This window comes from Dunckerocampus dactyliophorus, chromosome 3 (genome assembly GCF_027744805.1).
Source record: "Dunckerocampus dactyliophorus isolate RoL2022-P2 chromosome 3, RoL_Ddac_1.1, whole genome shotgun sequence".
NCBI classification, from domain to species: Eukaryota; Metazoa; Chordata; class Actinopteri; order Syngnathiformes; family Syngnathidae; genus Dunckerocampus; species Dunckerocampus dactyliophorus.
In genome coordinates this window covers 34,648,318-34,668,425 of record NC_072821.1, presented here as the reverse complement: position 1 = coordinate 34,668,425, position 20,108 = coordinate 34,648,318, and the positions used below count along the sequence as shown (strand labels likewise).

General features: G+C 39.2%; 1 protein-coding gene across 4 annotated transcripts in view; it reads right to left on the bottom strand.

Moving 5' to 3' along the window:
• map2k5 (mitogen-activated protein kinase kinase 5) overlaps positions 1–20,108 on the bottom strand; it is an 88,021-nt gene that overhangs the window by 25,522 nt on the left and 42,391 nt on the right. For 2 of the 4 annotated variants that reach the window (XM_054770190.1, XM_054770191.1), the window contains exons 15-21: positions 17,848–17,898; positions 17,702–17,773; positions 15,634–15,663; positions 10,146–10,172; positions 9,827–9,859; positions 1,315–1,376; positions 324–369 (exon numbers count right to left, since the gene is read on the bottom strand). In XM_054770190.1, the coding sequence (XP_054626165.1) occupies positions 324–369; positions 1,315–1,376; positions 9,827–9,859; positions 10,146–10,172; positions 15,634–15,663; positions 17,702–17,773; positions 17,848–17,898 (321 nt within the window). The other 2 variants (XM_054770192.1, XM_054770193.1) reach the window with 2 other exon arrangements.

Sequence of the window (20,108 nt, the reverse complement as noted above, 5' to 3'; positions counted from 1 at the left end):
TATTCTAAGCACTTTGGCCTGTTTTTTATGAACAAAGTGTTAATTTAATGAATTACTGCTCAAGTGCACCTTAAACTAGTCTCAAGGTTTTTTGCAAGCCACTGTCACTGTGTTGCCTTACAAGCAAAAAGTTCATTCATGTCCTTGGCGCACAACACTGTCACTGCACAAAAAGTATAATTGTCTATTACAAAAGCAACAGAGATGATAAAAACTTTCTTTAATTGATTTTTACTGGGGTGAATGAATACAGTAAGTACACAGGCAGGAAAAAATTATTTTGAAGGTTACAACTGCTTAATGGGGTAATTGGTTTGACTTACCATTAGGTTATTGGGTGCAGGTCTCTCTTTGGGCTGTCGTCTCATACTGAAAGACAGATATGCAGTCACTATCTCCTCAGTATTCACCTGATGTTATAGTTCTAACCACATTTACAACATTCTAACCTATACAAATCCATTCATGCCGCCATTTTCTATACCAATGGTTTCCAAACTTTTTCCAGCGAGGGCCACACGGTGAAAAATGAAAGGATGCATTTGACACCAACTCATGTCGACATTCTAAGAAGTTATATATATTTTAAGCAGCTTTGTGATATGGGTTCAATGCTACTAAAATGCCTTCCCCCCCCCCCCTGTTTATCTTCAAAGTTTTTATTCTCCTAAAATTAAAGCTGTTCTTTCCAATTCTGCTGTTGTTTTTTATTTTTTTAAATTTTTTTCCCCCCAAACCTAATTTGCCAAAATTTTTCCGCATATTATCAGTTAATTCTCAAAGAATTGCGATTTTTTTCCCTCATTAGAATACAACTTTACTCCTGTAATATTTTGACTTTATTCTCGTAATTTTATAACTTTTTCCCCAACCAAATAACTTCAGTCTTTTTGTTTCTCATTCTCTATTATGACTTAAAAAAATGTCTTTTTTCGTTAAAACGTCAATTTTATACTACTAAAATGACATTATTTTATAGTTTTCATGTTAGAATACAACTTTTCTTCTCAACCTTTTGACTTTATTCTTGTAAAATTACAGATAATTTTTCTTTTTTTTAAACATTTATTTTGTGAAATTATATTTTTAGAATATGCTGCAGGTGGGCTGCAGTTTGGACACCATTTCTGTTGGAGGTGAATAAAGTATGTACTATGTATCCTCTTCAGGTCTTGATACAGTAATACTGAGAAAAATAAAGTGCATTATCATAAAAAACATGATAAAAAATCAAACTCAAGAAAAGTCCTATGGGGACTGCATTTAGACATAAAAACTGGAATGGGTTAACTCAGAAAGCGCTTACAGACTTACCACTGTGTGATGAAGTGAACAAACATCTCACTGAACTGTCCTGCAGGAAGAACTGGCGGATCCTTTAGAAGTAAGTGCAAACATGTTATACACTTTTATGTGTGCTTTGCCTCAAGTTTGGTTCAAATGAAAAGTAGAATTATGATCAACAATGTGAAAGCCCACAATGAGGGAGTTTACAGTGTGTGTGAGAAAGGAGTTGCTGTCCTTTGGCCACCAAAAAGGATATACAGGTGGCCCTCGGTTTGCGGCGTGTTACCGTGTTTTGCGGTTAACTGCTACAGTATGCTTGAGCATGTTCAAGCATCAGCAGCTATGAAAGCCAGCAGCATAGTGTTTTTTTGTTCTTTTTTATTACAGTGTCATTTGTCGTCTTTAGTGTTTTTCTGTATCTCATGTGATCTGTGTGCAGTGTGAGTGACTTAAGTGTTAATTTAGTTATTAGTTCTGTATACTATCTAACTAACTCCTTCTTGCAGTTTACGAGAGGCTGTTTTGCATTCATTTGGGGGCGATTCATGATATATTTGAACCTTTCTTTTTCAAGACTGGAATAATTATACAACATCCACAATTATTACATAACATTGTCCATCCTCAGTGATATTTAAAAACAACAAGTGTGAATGTTTTCTCATTTACGACAGGTCATAATCATACCTCCAGGCTCAAATACAGTCATGGAAAAAATGATAAGACCACCCTTGTTTCTTCAGTTTATTGATCCATTTTAATTCCTGGTACAACTAAAGGTACATTTGTTTGGACAAATATAATGATGATAACAAATATAGCTCATAAGAGTTTAATTTAAGAGCTGATATCTAGCAACTTCCATGGTTTTCTTTATAATAACTAAAATCACTTAAAGCTCTTACATGAATAGCTACAGCATTGTACTGCCAAAAATATGAACTCTTATGAGCTATTTTTGCTGTCATTGTTATATTTGTCCAAACAAAGGTACCTTTAGTTGTATCAGGCATTCAAATGAACAAGAAACTCAAGAAACCAGGGTGGTCTAATCATTTTTCCATGACTGCATATACACTCCGGGAAAAACAAACAAACATTTCATTAAGCCTTACTGAGTCCAACCTCAGCAGTAATGGCGTGTTGCAAGGAGTCTTATTTGTACAGTTCAAGGACAGAAAGCTTCTTTGCCTGTGCCATCAGGTGGCCAAGTCAGTGTAAATGTCTGTCAGAAAATTACGTGAAAGACAGATTTTATTGCAGATTTGGACTTTTAAAGGTTACTGACTTACTTAATCCTCTTGGTCCCAGTTGGGACATAAGGCCACACAGTGAGTTCTCTCCATCTGTTCTTGTCCTTAGGCTATGCACTGCGCCTGGTCCCACCTAAGATTCAGTGTGGCAAAATCTGTTTCCACTGTCCTGTGCAAAATAGTTTTTGGTCTTCCTGGCTTTCTTTTCCCAGGTGGTGTCCATCTCAAGGCTGATCTCTATCCATTCTGAGCACATGACCGAGCCATCGGATTTGGCACTTGATCAACTTCAACAACACTTTGGCAGCCTGTCATTTTGTAGAGCCGGTGACTCGCCAGCATTCTCAGACATACATCAGAACAGATTGCTTTTATAAAGGCAAATCTTAAATTTCTGACTGTACCACTTTGGATTTCCGAATGGGGCAAAGTTGTGCAAATGTACCTTGCGCCTTTCCAAGTCTTGTCTTGATCTGTTTTTGTGCCCCGATGTCCTTCCTGCCCAAGGTTGCCCAAGTAGGTAAAATCACCTACGATTTCAAGTGGTTTCCCACTGATATTTATTGGGGTTGGTTTCACTTGAGTTTTGGCAATGTTGATGTTAAAGGGTCCCTGACCTGTTTCATCAACTTTGCTTCAATATGTTATATATTGTTTGCAATTATGTTCTACATTGTTAAATTTTTGAAAGTGAACAGTAAATTCGCAAAAATTACATTTACAGTTGATGGCACCAGCCATGATGAACTAGTTCTCACAGCTCAGTGTCATTTTCAGAAGTGATGTCATTGGGGTGACACCTCTCAGTAGAGTAAAATAACGCTTTTCGAAATAGATTGTCGACTTGGTTCAGTATATTTTTCATCAAAATAGTCGTCATGCCAAAATATTGTGTTGCTGCTGGATGTTCACAGTGTCTGCTGGATGTTCACAGTATCTGCGTGATACTGTAAGTTTTTTTCTTTTCCAAAAGAGGAAGGTTTAAGACAACAATGGATGAAGCAAGTGCAGAGAACGAGAGACAGATGGACACTCACCACGAGTTCTGTTCTTTGCAGTGATGATTTCACTGACAACTGCTTCGAAAGAATACCTTTACAAGAAGCATTTGGCTTCAAAGTGTGGTATAAACGCATTTTGAAAAAAGATGCTGTTCCACCGGTACACAAGAGAAAAACAAGGCAAGAAGAATGATCACTACATCCAAGTTGGCACAAGAGAGTAAATCATGTCTTGTTTACATAATGTCTTTAAAACACTATTCCATGACAGCGACAAGGCTGCAAAGTATTAGACATGTTGTATAAACATATTTTGACAGTGATATGTTTACTGTGGTGGCGGTGGCGGTGGCGGCGGCGGCGGCATTCATCCTCGACATGCGGCCACATGTACAATAAAACAGGCTATAAAAACCCCTTTACTCTCATTAAGAAGCCGATTTAAAATAATAATTGAAGGATAAGCAACTTCAGAGTAATTCACACGTACCATTCTGTGTTTTGAAGGTGACCAATCTTCGTCTCTGTGTCTTACGGCTTAAGTCCATGTTCTGCAAGTTGTCTATTTCATCTCCAAATGTTTCTTCCTCCTCAAAAACTATTGACACATCACTCAAATCGTCCCTATAATCACTGTAACCATCCTGTGTCTCATAAACCACCATGTTTGTTTACATGACTGATAGTACCCCAATGGCGTCACTTCTGGAAATGAGGCTGATCTGCGAAAGACAGTTCATCATGGCTGGCGCCATGAACTATAAATGTAATGTTTGCAAATTTATCGTTCGCTTTCAAAAATCGAACAATGTAGAATATAATTACAAAGAATATATAACATATTTAAGCAAAGGACCCTGTAAGACCAGTTTGGTTGGCAAATTGTTTAGTCTATCAGTCTTCTCCTGCATGTGGCTATGTTTTGCGGAGAGAACAGTCAGGTCATCTGATGCAGTCTTTCTCATGATCCAGTAGATGGTGACAAGGCAAGGAATAGGATTGGAGAACGAATGCTTGTTCCTGCTTGTCTTCCTGACTTTTTAAGGTGATGGTCTAAAACTCTTGATAATCCTGTTGAATTCAAATTCAGTTTTCAATACGTTGCATCTTAGATGTCGTTCCCTGGACTATTCCTCTGATATGAGTGTTGTCACACAAATAATTTTTTGCTGCCAAAAAGACAATGCCGTTCATTCATGATCACTCATGAGAAGTTAATAGTGCTAGGCCTTGTCAAGTTAAAACATATTCTGGAGCCTTCAGCACCACTTTTTATAAGATGAAGGTGATACAGGCGTATCTCATGCATATACTCAAGCCTAATATGTCTAATTCGGATTTGGTGTAAATTATAATACATTTATATTATTATATTTAAATAAAACAAAAATGTAATATGGGTGACAAAAACCCACACAAAAGATTACGTTGAATGCAGTTACCAAAATTAACACTACCAATTCTGTATGCGTGCACGTGTTAAATGTTGCCAATGGGGTTATGTCATGTAGAACAGCTCTGCCAGACGGCCCCTCTATGATCATCCCTCACCTCATTATTCCATCTATCCCCCCTCTACCCTTGCTTTCCACCAGGGGCAGCTGTGGTCAATTCCAGCTGCAGTGGTGGGGCTGCTGACAGCCTAAACTGTGCTTGTGGTTATTCCAAAGGCACCACAACTGAGTTGAAGATGTGGATAAGTGGGCTCAGTTTCATTCACTTGAGCAGTTTTCAAGTCTGGTCAGGCACTGTTGTTCGCACAACGTGCAGGGAGGAATGAGCAGCAAACTGGCAGAGGCGGGGTACACCCTGGACTGGTCGCCAGCCAATTGCAGGGCACATATAGACAAACAACCATTCACATTCACACCTGACAATTTAGAGTCGGAAATTAACCAAACATGCATGTTTTTGGAATGTGGGAGGAAACAGGAGAACCCGGAGAAAATCCAGGCACGCAAGAAGAAGACTCTCCACACAGAGATGCCCAATGAAGATTCAAACCCTCCTGACTGTGTGGCCAACATGCTAACCACTAGGCCACCATGCGGCCCATGTAAGAAATGCACGGCCCGCCACTGTTAAGAACTCTGGGGTAGAAAAGCAGGGGTTCATTCACATTGGAGGGAATTAAACCTCTCTACATTTAACGCACCGCTGTGCTTTTAAAAACACCTCTGGGCAGTGTTCGCCATTCCTTAATGTTCTGATCGGCAGCCTCTTGCAAACCATGATGCATGAATCTATTTAAATGAACAAACAACTGGATTCCGTCTAATCTCAATGCACTTCACAGTGCTGTCACCACTTGGATGAGTGATACATCATAGTGCATTTCAAATTTCAAATGCAACACACACACACACACACACACACACACACACACACACAATACAGTTGATTGTGTGTGTGTGTGTGTTTTTTTTTTAGTTATAACAGATCATCTGTTTTCTCCACATTTGGACTGGCGCATGCACCTTCTGCAGTTTCAAACACCAACACACACATTTTATGCATGTATTCATGTTTCCAGCTGAGAGGGACGCTGCTACAGCTTTGATGTGGCAACAGGCAACGATACAAAAGACAAGCAAGCTGATGAAAGTGTCTCATCTGTGTGAATTATTCCTCCGCTTGTCAACATGGTTCCACTGCGAGAACACACACCGCAAGGGTACAAGGGTACGAGTAAATATACATGTCATTGCCATGAAGCAATTATTAGGCAAAATTAGATCAGTAATTACAGGCTTGAAAATAAAGTGGGAGTTCTTTATCAGTGGAGCTGCTTGCTATTCAACAAACAGTAGAGAGAGACATTAATGAAAAGAGACAGTGGGCAGATGGTAGGAACAACTACAGAGAACCTCCACTTCAAGGCATCAGCTGAAAGTGTTCCATAGCTGAGTCACACTTAACACGAAATACACAACTATTTTTTTAAAGGAAGCTCTATCTTGCTCATTTCAGCGACTTTTAAAACAATAGAAGATCCCAGCGGGACACTACATAGTCGTCCCACATTTATAGCGGTTAACTGCCATAAATGAATTTCCGTGATATGGGATTCAATGTTAATAAATGGTATATTTTCATAGTTTCGTAGCTTTCCTCATCATTTTTTATAATAAACCCATAATAACTGCAGGAGAGACAAATTTGACTTATAAATGTCTGAAATGCAATTGCTCAATCTTCATGCCTTGACGAAGCAAGACAGAAATCTTGTTTTTGGTAAACTGGTTGAACTGCAGTGCTGTGAACAGAAACATAATAATAATATTAATATTAACAAAATACTAATGATATGATGCAGAAAAAATGCTTCAACTAGTAGATTAGGTCAGTTTTTCGTAAAAAAAAAAAAAAAAGTTTTGGATTCTTCACATTAATTAGCTTCATAGCTGGCAGCTGACTAATGCGCAATACAGTCGGTCCTTGCTACATTGCGGTCGGAATATCGTGCCCTCACTCTAATGGCAGTTTTCAAAAAATAATTAATTAATAAATGGCTGATGGCTGTTTCATGGTTGAATATCGTCTATTTTTTGGTTTAAAAAATGCATATTTAAGAAAACTGTATGTACTCATGGCCTAAATTAAGCATTTTCAAGCATAAAAATGGCTACATGAATGAAAATACAGTCAAACCTGTCTTAGCGGCCACCTTTATAGAACGGCCACCTGCCTATAGCAGCCACTGAAAAATCCCCCGCAGCAAATTTACACGTTATAGACCCTGTGTATAGCAGTCACCTGTCCAACGCGGCCAGCGGCCACCCATTTTGTCTCCCCTGGTCAATACCTGACTGCATATAGCGGCCAAATTACCAACTCAAGTAGAAGCTTCATGCATGAAAAAGTTTCGTTTTTCAATTAATCAGTGCGTAGACTTTAATTACTGAGTCCTAGCTCAGTCACAATCATTCACAAGATCCACACAAACTGTCAGTTGTTCCACATAAAAAAGCCGTCTTCTTTTGAGCTTGCTATTTCCTGGTCAAACATGTAACTTTAAGAGCATTTGCACCAAAACATTACCACAAATTAGGCTGGGAACAGGACGTGCTCCCAGCGACGCTACAATAAAAAAAAAAAACATACGCTAGCATGCATGCGGCAGCGGGAGCAAAACTGAGTTCGGTTGTACTTAATTGAAGTATTTTAGAATGTACTCACGTTATTTTTCATCAATCCTCATCCACAAATCCATCAAAGTCCTCATCTTCTGTATTCGACACAAACACAGCCGTCTTCTTTTCCGTTCGCTACTAGTCTGTTAACTTGTCAGTGTTATTCAGCTCCGAAGCAAAGAAGGAAACTTCTCCTGTTGCTTCTGCAAACTTTATTTACTGAACGCGGCCACCAGACAGCAGCTCAGAACACACACACACATCTCTCAGCATCGGCTCTCCTTCCTGCTTGCCCACAAGGCAAAGGTTAAACAAGCCCCACTACATAGCTGTCCAGCCAATGCCTGTAAGAAATGACACCGTTTATTTCCTGGTGTGCACTGGTTAATACTGTAATGCCGCTTGTTGTGGGGAAGGAGAGACTCACGTCGCCGATGCACTTTAATGGCTTTATAAACAGCGGAGAACACTGCAGGACTTTACATCCACGCCAACATAAACACCCTTCCCAACTCTCTCGAAACTCACAGCTAGCACTGAGCCTAGCTCTCCTGCTCGGGACGCCCACCGTCACTTCCTGATGAACTAAAGCTGCAATGACACTGCTGTATAAAAAGTAAAATATTAAAAACAAGCGTAAGACATTACTGGCACAGGTTTGTTCTGTGGGTCGTGGATATATTCTATCAGTTATTATTAAGCCTCTACCTTCCTTTTAGTAAGTAAAAACCTTAGCTATGATTGCACTACATTGTCATGTAGACCTACAAAGTACACTTGGAAGAACAAGAGGTGAATAAATGTATTGCAACTGATGTGAAACTGATGAGGGGTAGGATTAAATAAGCTTTGCTTCTTGCTACTCCTTTTTGGACATGCAAAATTGTTTGACTCATGCATGTTCAGGATGAATTAAAACCATAAACCATGAACCATGATAATAACAAGCCTAGTAGTGCTGTACAACTTTTATCCGCAGTCCATAGTGCCCTCTACTGGTGAACATTATTATTATTATTATTTTTTCCCTTTTTTTCCCTCTACTGGTCAACATTCAAACTGGACGCCAACCTGTCTATAGAGGCCACCTGTCTATAGCGGCCACTTTTGCAGACTCCCTCTAGTGGCCGCTATAAACAAGTTTGACTGTACAAATATAAGGCATTCAGAAGACGTGATATGAAGTGTTATGTTGTGGGCGCATTTACAAAGCGGGGCCTGGGATGTGACGTGTGTGACGTCAGTTAGCTAGAGTGTACTGTAGCTGAGTGCTAGCAGCAGGTAAGCAGCGTCGAGAGTCGCCGACAGCAGCTCCTGTGTGAAAGTTGACTGCATGTGTTCTCTGCTTGTTAATAAAGCGATTGAAGTGCATCGTAGGTCTCTCCTTAACCACAAACAGCAGCAGTAGAGTAGTATTCTACTCTGGTCAGTAAGTGTCCGTAACGTTACAATTGCGACAATAGCCACCAGGAAGTACGCTGTTAATAATGTGTGAGTGCATCTTATTTATGTCTGAGATGGCTACTATATTGGGTAATACAAGTGTAAAGGTTATTATAGGGGTGCAATTTCATGTCGACAGGGTTCTAATAATGTTAAAAGCCATTTTTAGAAGATAATACAAAGGTTTTCTATGCTCTAACTACGAAATATTCCGTTTATTAATACTGAATCCTACTTCAAGGAAATTCACTTATCACGTTGAGTCTGGAACCAATTAACCACGGTAAACGAGGGAGGACTTTACTGCCAATGACTGGCCTGGAGTTTGAAGCTGTTTCTCTTGCAAACTGTATTACACCAGCTTTTAATCTTGCGAGCGGAGAAATCAACCAATATATATGATATATATATATAATATGTCCCTGGTGAAGGTCTGAACAGTATGAGATTTGCTTTTTTTTTCCTGCCACAAGTGTTATCAGCAAAGATGCACTGTGATAAATAATGTGGAGGACGTGAAGAATGAAAAGAGCTACTTCATACCATTGTGTGAGTATGTATTGCCTCAGGCAGTGACTTTGGGTGAAGGGGTCGAGTGAGCAGGGAGCTAAGCTACTCGAGTGGTTTGCTTCATTAGGAAACAAAATATAAGCTTTCTGCTCCATTAGCACTGACTTTAGATGCAAAAGCACAGAAGACAACGACTCACCTCATCAACGATGCATTGTAGTAACTGAAGAGGCTGAAAGAGGAGATGGAGAGCTGAAAAAGTCAGCTGAGACGTTGGAGTGTTTTGCAGTAAGAAAAAAAAAAGCAGTGCGATTTATCTACTCATATAAATCGAATGCAATGAAGTCAGACAAAGCCATTCACAGCTCCTGAATATTTTCATGATTCCACGTTGGCACCTATTATAACACCACCAGTTTAAGAACGAGCAAATATTTCAGTGCCATTTGAGTGAATTTCCGAATGAGAGACCACACCAACAATTTTGCAAAGGACCTGCAAGGAACAATAAAACTTACCATTAAAGATCCCTGGTTTTTCTGAATCTGTAAGACATACCAGAGAAAGACGATATGGCAATACGTAATTAGCATATCATAATCAAGACAATCCACTTGGACACATTATGATCACAAGGAGAAAATTATTGCTTTCCTGGTGGCAATTTGTGGGTATGCGAAACACCATTTACATAATGAAAACACACAATTGTTAATGGCCTCGCTCTCATTTGGGAGAATGGGGATAAAAGATCCGCTAATGTGAATTCTCAGAGTAGCACTTCAGTCTTGGCCCGCAGGTTATCTAGAGGTACTGAGATGTACAATAATTGCTACAATCGGCATGACCAGATGTCACAGCAAGCACGCTCAAAGCGCCAATTTCCCTCATGAAATGACGACAACCCGCATCATCTTGATCAGATAATATCAATGTACTGTATCTAGCCATCATACAGTGAAAACCATTCATCTGTTGTTGGATGCTAGTCGTCCGTGGCGTTTGAAAAGTGCAAAAGGTTTGCCAGAGAACTCCGTGGCGTCATACCGCCTGCTCGGACGGAGCGTGTGCCCGAATACAGTGCCCCTTGCTGGAGCAGGCGGCTCCCTCTGCTCTATACTCTGGTTCTCCTGATAGTAGTGATGTGGTAGTAGTAATGTCATGATATTTGATTAGGACAAATCAACAGGTACAGTTGGTCAAATCCTAATTTGTTCCAGTCCTGCTTACCTCCAGGTGTGCACAAACTACAAGTAAATCTAAATTTTTAAAAAGTTGATATAAAAAAAGTTATCGGTTATTGTTCTTGAGAAGCAGAGTGGTATCAGCATCAGTTTGAAAAAAAGATATCATGCATCTCCGAATTATTATTATTATTATATTATCTGGTGCTTGAACAGACGACTCTGTCACAAGGCAACACAAGACCGCAGCAACAGCAGCAGCAGCAGCGTTACTCCTCGTATGATGTCACAGCATGAAGAAAAGGAGGTTATCCTTCCAGGGGGAAAAAATTAAGGAGTTGTTCTCTTAATTAATGTTTGTTTTATACATGGATTATTGTATCTATTCTTTTTATTACTGTATTTTATATGCCTTTCATGTGTGAGTACCAGTATAATTTCGAGATAAGTTCCGACTTACACAAAAACTCAACTTTCCATCACAGCTCAGGAACGAAACTCGGTCATAATTCGGGGACCACCTGTATCTCATAAAACAACGGAGTAAGAAAACAACCCAAGAGTTAACCTTTTAGATGTTGAGGTCAACTTTTGGTCAAATTCTGTTGACCAAAACTGTACAATGACAGTACTGTCATCCTACTTCTCTCATATGTAAATTGAAAACGTTTTAACTGCTGAACATGAACTAAAAAAAAACCAACAACTTACATTTCTCGGTCTATGTCAGGGGTGTCCAAAGTGCGGCCCGCGGCGATTTCTGTATTGGCCCGTGGCACAAATGTTAAAAATATAATTCAACAAGAAAACTAGGAAAAAAAGCAAAAATGAAAAAATCAGCAGTAATCTTACCAGAATAATGTCATTAATATTAAAAGAAAAAAGTTGTAATGTAAGGGGGAAAAAGCCATGGTTTTACAGGAATAACATTGTAATATTATGAGGAAATATAATTTTTTTTTTTTTTAAACATCAGGGGTTATAATAATATTATGGGAATAATCAAGATATTATGAAAATGAATTCAACGTGGTAAGGGAATAAAGTCATAATATTGCAAGAAAATTTGCAAGAAAGTTTAAAAATTTGGAAAAAAAAACAAAAACAGCTTAAATAGAAAAATCCGTAGTAATTTTACAAGAATAAAGTAAAAATATTAAGACAAAAAAGTTGTGTTGCAACAGAAAAAAAATTACAATTTTACAAGAATACACTTGTAATACTGAGGAATTCAATGTCACTTTAGTAGCAAAAAGTAGAAATATTAAAGAAAAAAATGCTTTTTTACATAAAAAGTTGAATACGTTATCCATCCATCCATCCATTTTCTATACCGCTTCTTCCTCATTAGGGTCGCGGGGGCATGCTGGAGCCTATCCCAGCTGACTTCGGGCGACAGGCGGGGTACACCCTGGACTGGTCGCCAGCCAATCGCAGGGCACATATAGACAAACAACCATTCACACTCACATTCATACCTATGGACAATTTAGAGTCGCCAATTAACCTCACCTGCATGTTTTTGGAATGTGGGAGGAAGCCGGATTACCCGGAGAAAACCCACGCGCACACGTGGAGAACATGCAAACTCCACAATCAAACCTTGTAAAATAAATAAATAAATAAATAAAATAACCTGTAACCCTTTCAAGTCACCTTATTATCATGGATGAACAATGGACATTCAAAGATCAAGACTCAAACATCAAAACAAATTGTTGAATCTAATAATGTTTGCTAAAAAAGTGCTCATTATGCAACTCCTTTGGCAGAATATGACCACTCTTATTGATTCACACAATTAAATACAGCTTTCCCCACACAATGTAAATGTCAAGAGACTCTTCAAACTGTCTCCATATCCACTTTTGCTGGATTCAGACACATTAAAAGGCAACTATGTACAAGTCGTTTGCCCCTGAAATAATGACTTGGACCAAATTGCATGCTGCGTCAGTGGTTGAAATTGCATTGTGGAACACCAACCAATTCAAGCATAAAATGTATTTTTCTATGAGGTAGCTTACCACCTAAAAGTGAGGTTTCAATAACCACCCCCAGTATCTGTTCTTAAAGGAAAAGTGCACTTTTTTTTTTAGTTCTGCCCATCATGTACAATCCTGATGTGAGACATGAACACACGTCTCACTTTTCTGTGCGTTTTAAAAATATAAAAACAGCTAAAAAGAGGCAGCTAAGAATGCTCGTAACGGGATGCAAGTATTCCCCCATAAAGCCTTCTGAAAAAAACTCAAAGTGCCAGCAACGCTCCATTTACATAATGTGACCGACATATTAACATTAACATTGTTATTATGATTATTATTATTATTATTAACATTGTCACACTTAAGAACTACGTTACTGGTGCAGTGACACCTTGCCACACCACACCACACACTCGCTTGCAACTACCGAAAGGTAACATGACATTTTGGCCGCCACTGCTGCTGTGTTTTTGAAAAGTGAACTCCACGTGTAGTGTTCCTTTCTATGTTACTATGTAAAATAAATGCACCCAGGAAGGAAGTTCCGCTAATGCTTAAAATGACCAAAATACGACAAAATACTGTAAGTATTACATGTTATCGTGAATGTGCCTGTTACTACATGCTCACAGCATGGCTATAAAGCCATAAAACCTTGTTGGAGGTTTTTGAGGCGTTTAAATAGTGGGATTTCTCAGCGGAATAGGTGCGTCCTATTACGTAGGTATGAATGTGAGTGTGAATGGTTGTTTGTCCATATGTGCCCTGCCATTGGCTGGCAACCAGTCCAGGGTGTACCCCGCTTCTCACCCAAAGCCAGCAGGGATAGGCTCCAGTATACCCACGTGGCCCAAGCGAGGACAAGTAGCATAGAAAATGGATGGATGGATGGAAGTCGCACTAGGCAATAAGTCTTTTTACCAGTATTTACCAGTATTCATGATCAAGCTATCATCAGTGAGCTTTTTTCATTTTTTTATTTTATTTTTTTTAGTAGTGTCATGACACTATCCTAACAACCTTAAATTCACAAGAGAAGAATACCAAGCCAGAGGAAGGGGGTTTCCTTAAATATATAGATACAATGAAAATGTACTGTATTCATGTTTGTATCCTGTTTAATAAATGTTCTGAAACTTTTAATAAGTGACATGACGCCTGGATGCTACCCTGTGTGTAGAAACATATCAAAGTCGTATTTTAACACCAAAACTTCATTTGTGTATTTGTGACTGAAAAGTAATTGTGCATTTATTTAGTCAGTGGCTGACGGAGCAGCTACAATCTCCAAGCTAGACACAGTGTCCTAACTAAACAACACTGCTGTCTAAAAATATGAAATTTCTCAATCCACACAGGTATCATACCATTATAATTGCACATGACTTAAAGAAGCATAATCTCCAAGGCAGAAGTGGATTAAAAAATATTCTGTCACAAAAAGTATCTAGGATGCTTTGTATTAGAGATGCACGATATGTTTTTTATTTTTTCAAACCGATACTGATAGCTTTCTGCTTCTCAAAACCGATATGTTACCAATAACTTTTAAGCTTGCATATTGTCTGGCTCATTCTCGTAAAAATAAAAAGGCGTTGTTTTTTAACTAAATTTTGCTGTTTTGCTTTTTAAAAGTACCGGTTCGGGCACCGTTTAAAAGTCAACAAATTTTTGGCATCAGTATGTGATAAAATCTTAAAAAATAACGTGTTATCTCGCAAAATATTACTTGCAACTTTGCAACACTTTTAGAGCGTCAACAGTGATGCTATTTTGACAACAACTGTATCCCATTGGAATGCTTTTATCCTCTCCAGATTCACAAAGACTCAAAATTCCGCCCCCCAAAAAGGGATTTAATCGCGTATCTTTCATTAGACTACACTAAAGTCTCCAAAATCCATGAGGATACTACCTTTCATTTTCTGCAACTTCAACGCTCAGTGTGTCTTAAAATGTTCTCTGGGAAGTGTAGTGGGTGTGGGGTGGGGGTCTGCTCAGACAGCTGTGCCAACGTCTGTAAAATGACAGCCTCGGCCTGAGGACTTTGGCTAGCTGCACCTAACTGGCTGGATCCAAGCGCTCCTGCCAGACCACTCTGCAGCAGCCTGCAGGTGATCGGTCTGCAGTACCATATGGAGGCTGAGATAAATTAAGAGATTACAAAGCTGCATGACACTAAGACATTTGCTAAGACTTGTGGGTCTTTTTAGAATATAGCCTTGCTGCACTTCACAAACAATGCAGTCACTGTCTTCAGCTGAACATTACAGTTTCAATATAGTAGCAAAAGAAATACTATTGCTACATACTACGACATTCATAGCTGAAACACTCGTGCAGGGGCCTAAAATGGAATCTGAGGTAACCAGAATCAGATTTGCTGAACTAGAGATTAGTGAGATAAACCCATTTGAAGGGCTAATTAAGACTTGATGAGATTGGGAAGTCGTTTCTGTGGTCGGCAATTACATCTGAGCGGGACTTAAGGTACGATAATGAGGGAAAATGCTGTACTCAAATCAAAGCTAGCACGTATCACCCCCGCACAAAAAACAAGAGAACAATCTTGTTGTCACATACTATACTTGGTTTTCTGCATCTGTATTTTTTCCTAATAAAGTATTTAAATCAGTTGAATCAACAAAAAAGACACGTGTAAAGAAAATGTCCCCTCGTGTTTTTGTGTGTTTTTTTTTTGTCAAATAAAAGTTCTGATATGTTTTATTACATCAAAGATAATTATATGTGTAACCTGGAATAGAAAGGCCTTTTATAACCACGGTATGAGAACATTACATTTTGTAACAGTTTGAGAATATAAATAGACTCACCTGTGGATAGGGGAACATGCCTAGGGCCAGCTGTATGAAAAAAAACAATATGAAACTGGATGAGAGTGATTATTCCTGGGGAGAATAAAAATGGTATTACATTAACAAACGTCTGCAAAATATGATAAAAAGATCAATTTCAATGCCATTAACTAATGTGGGTCATTACAATAGCAATTTCCAATAAATATGCAACAAAAGTACCAAAATGGTATCACTTTGTGGTGCCCTACTGTTGGGGTACCAATCACACTGCAATACAGACAGCTCCAAGTCCACCTGCTGTTAAGACATTCTCATCAACTAACATCAGTTATTAATAACTCCTTCCCACTTTGGTACATATTGTACATACAGTAAACAATGCCAAAAGCAATCAAATGTAGGCCAATACATGCTAAGCGATCAGAACAAAACATTGACGTCTTAGCTTTGTATGATTGGGAACGTCAATGAACTACCGGAATTTCTGGTGTATAAGCCGCACTCACTAAATTTGGAGAGAAAAACAGACTCGTGCATAGGCCGCACCCGACATACTACTGTATGTCTACGTCATAAAATAGCTTATTGAGGCACGCACAAGTCCGTGAGGACCAGGCGGCTCTTTATTTGACAGGAGCCAATCATGAGCAAAAATGCAAAAACTCACAACAAGCTTGTCAACCCATTGGGAATTGCAGGAGGTCGTTACTCAACAAATGGTCTGACTCACGGTGGCATCTTAAAAGACTGCCAAACTCATCACACAGCAACTTAACCCTCAAAAGGTAGCTAAGAAATATACAATAAAAGTACCAATATGAGTTTAAAATTAAAAAAAATACTTTTTCTATGGCCTCCCATTATGCATTTGGTCCCACTAAAGAACTTCATTGGACATGGCTGCCGGGCAGAGGGAGCCAGACAAGCATCACTCTGGGCTCCACTGGTGGACAGAGGCAGCTGATGACTCATTGCAGAGCCCCGCCAGCCATGTCCAATGAAATGCTTTTCTGGGAACAAATGCATGATGGGATGCTATTAAAATATATATATAGTTATTTTAAACTCGTATCAGTACTTATATTGTATATTTCTTGGCTACCTTCTGGGTGTTAAGTGGCTGTGTGATGATTTTAGCATTCTTTGTAGGATGAATCTGATATACTGAGTAGCGACGTCCTGCGATTTCCCATGGGTTGACAAGCTCGTCGTGACTTCACTTATAGCTCCTGATTGATTCCTGCCTAAGAAAGAGCTACTGTTTTCCCACCGACTCTCGAGCAGCACAGTAATTAAACGATTAGTAGTAGCTCTGAAGTAAAAAGCTGCAGGGTTCAAACTTTAAGAAAAAAGTAGCGGTTTATACACCGAAAATTACAGTATATTATAATATACTGGACCTCCTTAAAAATTAATTCATTTTATTTTTTGACAAAGAAAAAAGCGACCAGGCGGTGGATAATGTCTGCTATTCGGACACCACTGACATATAGTAATCAGGGATAAAGAGATGAGGGAGAGATGACGGCGGGCCAGGTGAATGCAATGTGAATGTGTGTGTTGCTTTTGTGTGTGTGGGATTGGGCGGGGTGGGGGGTGGGGGGGCACAGCTGTGCCTGACATTTGGCAAGTCACTCAGTCAATGAAGGATTATTGATTGAAACATGAAGATATATTATGTGAAGAGGGGAGTGGGAGTCATTTCATTCATCTCACTGCCTAAGAAAACCTGAGGACAGACCCCACAAACTGGGTTACTTGAAAATATGACAGAAAGTTGCAGCTGTTTCCTCTTCTATTGTTATACATGTCATGATATTAAATTTATTGACACACAAATCTGAGACTGATCATTTGTTCTACTGTGGACATAAAAAGATGGAGAATCAATAGCCTCAGTGGGCAGATAAGTGACAAGGCAGGCGGGATAGTGAAATGTAAATTATGTTTGAAAACAGTGTCAGTCAAGCACACTAGCAAGACCCAAGGAAGCAATGAAAAGTGCATCATCATCAGCTCTCTCACTACCTCAAAACAAAAACACACACACACACACACACACAGATACTGTTATATGTCATACCTCCATTAAAGAGATTCCAACACTCCAGACATCTGCATGGATCCCATACTGTTCCCCTGATATCCGTTCTGGCTGTGGATAAATAATATGCATTACAGTCCTTCATAGGCAAAGTAATACGATCGACCGGCATGAGTGTCACTTACCGCCATATATGCGTTTGTTCCCACGTAAGTTTTGGCAATTGAATTCACCAACTGCAAATTACATCACACTCTTTATTAACAAGCAGAGAACACATATGCAGTGAAACTTCACACAGGAGCTGCTGTCGGACACAATTCACGCCAGTCCTGGAGCCATACTGCTAACCAAAGACGCAGCTGCTAACAATCAGCTAAAACAGTCAACTACAACTAGCTGACGCCATGCACGTCACTTCCCAGGCACCGCCCCTTAAAGGAGCACAAAACGTCACAGATGTTACACTACATATCCCGTCTTCTGAAGGCCTTATATTTGTATTTTCACTCTTGTAGCCATTTTTAATCTTTGAATAGCTTAATTTAGGTCAAGAATACTTTTGCTTAAACATGCATATATATATATATATATATATATATATATATATATATATAATTTTACTAATAATAGGCCGTATTTACCCAGAAAACAGCTTCATTTATTATTTAAGGCGTGTTGTTCAAACCGCAAGCCAGTGAGGGATGACTGTATTGCTCTTCTCAACGAGCGGCAGGCGATGTTGTGGGCCCCTCCCTTATCTAAAAAAGCACTCACAGGCAGCTCGGTTTTGTTTGTGACATTTAAAAAAAAGTTCAAAAGAAAGTTCAAAACATATTTGTTTTGCTTTTTGTGTGTCATGGCCAATCATGCAAAATTAGATAATTACGTAATGTTAATAAAAATAATGACAACAATGCCAATGTAGCTTTGTTAATATACAGGTTACATAATGGAAATGGAGCATTGTTGGCAGTTCTTTCAGAAGGCTTTATAGCCCTAATAGGTGCGTCCCATTACGTGCATTCTTACCTGTCTCTTTTTAGTTGTTTTTATAACTTTAGAATGCACAGAAAAGAGAAAGACGCGTGTTCATGTCTCACGTAAAAAAGTACAGTTTTCCTTTAAGAAGGAATGATGCCCTTAAAGTAACTCGTGGGAGTTCCATTAACAACTTGTTGTTAAACAACATTTAAAAACTGGGTCTGTGATCAAATAATCAGCTCGATTGAAGAAAGCAGAATGAAAATCTTGGTGATACATCAAAGGGAAACAGCTATATATAAAGCGATATATACTGTATATTAGATGTGCATGATAATTATCGGATTGATACGAGGGAATTATGACATACCGATAAATACGATAACATTGAAAATAGCTCAAACATCTATTTCAAAAAATGCTCAGATGAGGATACACGTACTGCGCAGGTGAGCAAATCAAGTGGTTCTTTTCTCTCCTGCCTGTGATGCTAACAGCCTGTCATAACTTCCCCTGACTTCACTTGTAGACATTCACTTTAACTCTTTCACTGCCAAAGACGTCAATTGACGTCTTTTCAAAAAGTAATGTTGACTGCCAAAGACATCGATTGACATCTTTTACTTTTTTTCGCTGGAGCTACAGATCAAAGTCTTATTCAACTTGTGTGTGAATTTCTGACTTGTAGGCAATGTATGTCTGTCCCACTAGGGGGCAACAGTTCTCTTTTCCTCCAACCGGCAGCAACAGACTGTCTATGAAGAAGACGGATTGTGGGTTGAGAGAGGAAAATGGAGAAACACTTGCAGAAATCAAGCGGAGACATAAAATACAGGCAGCTAACACTGTCACAGAGTTTGTCTGGCGGTGGATCTGCCTTTAGTAGTGACGCGATCGCGAAAGATAGAGGTGACATGGGTGATGTAGGTGACGTAGACACAAATGCAGTTGACAATGGCAGCCGAAGCAACAAGCGAGTGGTTAGCGTTGCTGAGCCATGTGGTGCAACACCGGACGCAGTTCAGAGTTGGGTGACTCAGAACCCGACCCTGATTCTTCTGGTTTTTTTGTCAAAATCAGGTATTTTTGCTGAAACTACTCTGTGTAATATCTGAAGACCCAGAAAGGCTAGAAACAAACTTTTTTTCTGATGAAAGAAGAGAGTCTAAAGTTTCTTTAGGTAGTTTCAATGTTTATGTAGTCCTAAAACTCAATATTCAGTGGGTCTTTAAAGTTCAGCAAAAATGCCCAAAAACAGTAACAGTGGCAGTTTGGAGCTCTCTGCTCTGAGCATGGCTGGCAGTCAATGGGTTAAGAGGAAGACATTTCACGTGCTAGTGCTGGGGGGGGGGGACTCAACAAGCAACTCAACAGCCACCTGAAGCTCCAGCAGTGCGAGGTTTGAAAAGTGTAAAGGTTTGCCAGAGACCTCGGTGGCATCACAGGGGCTGCTCAGAGCGTG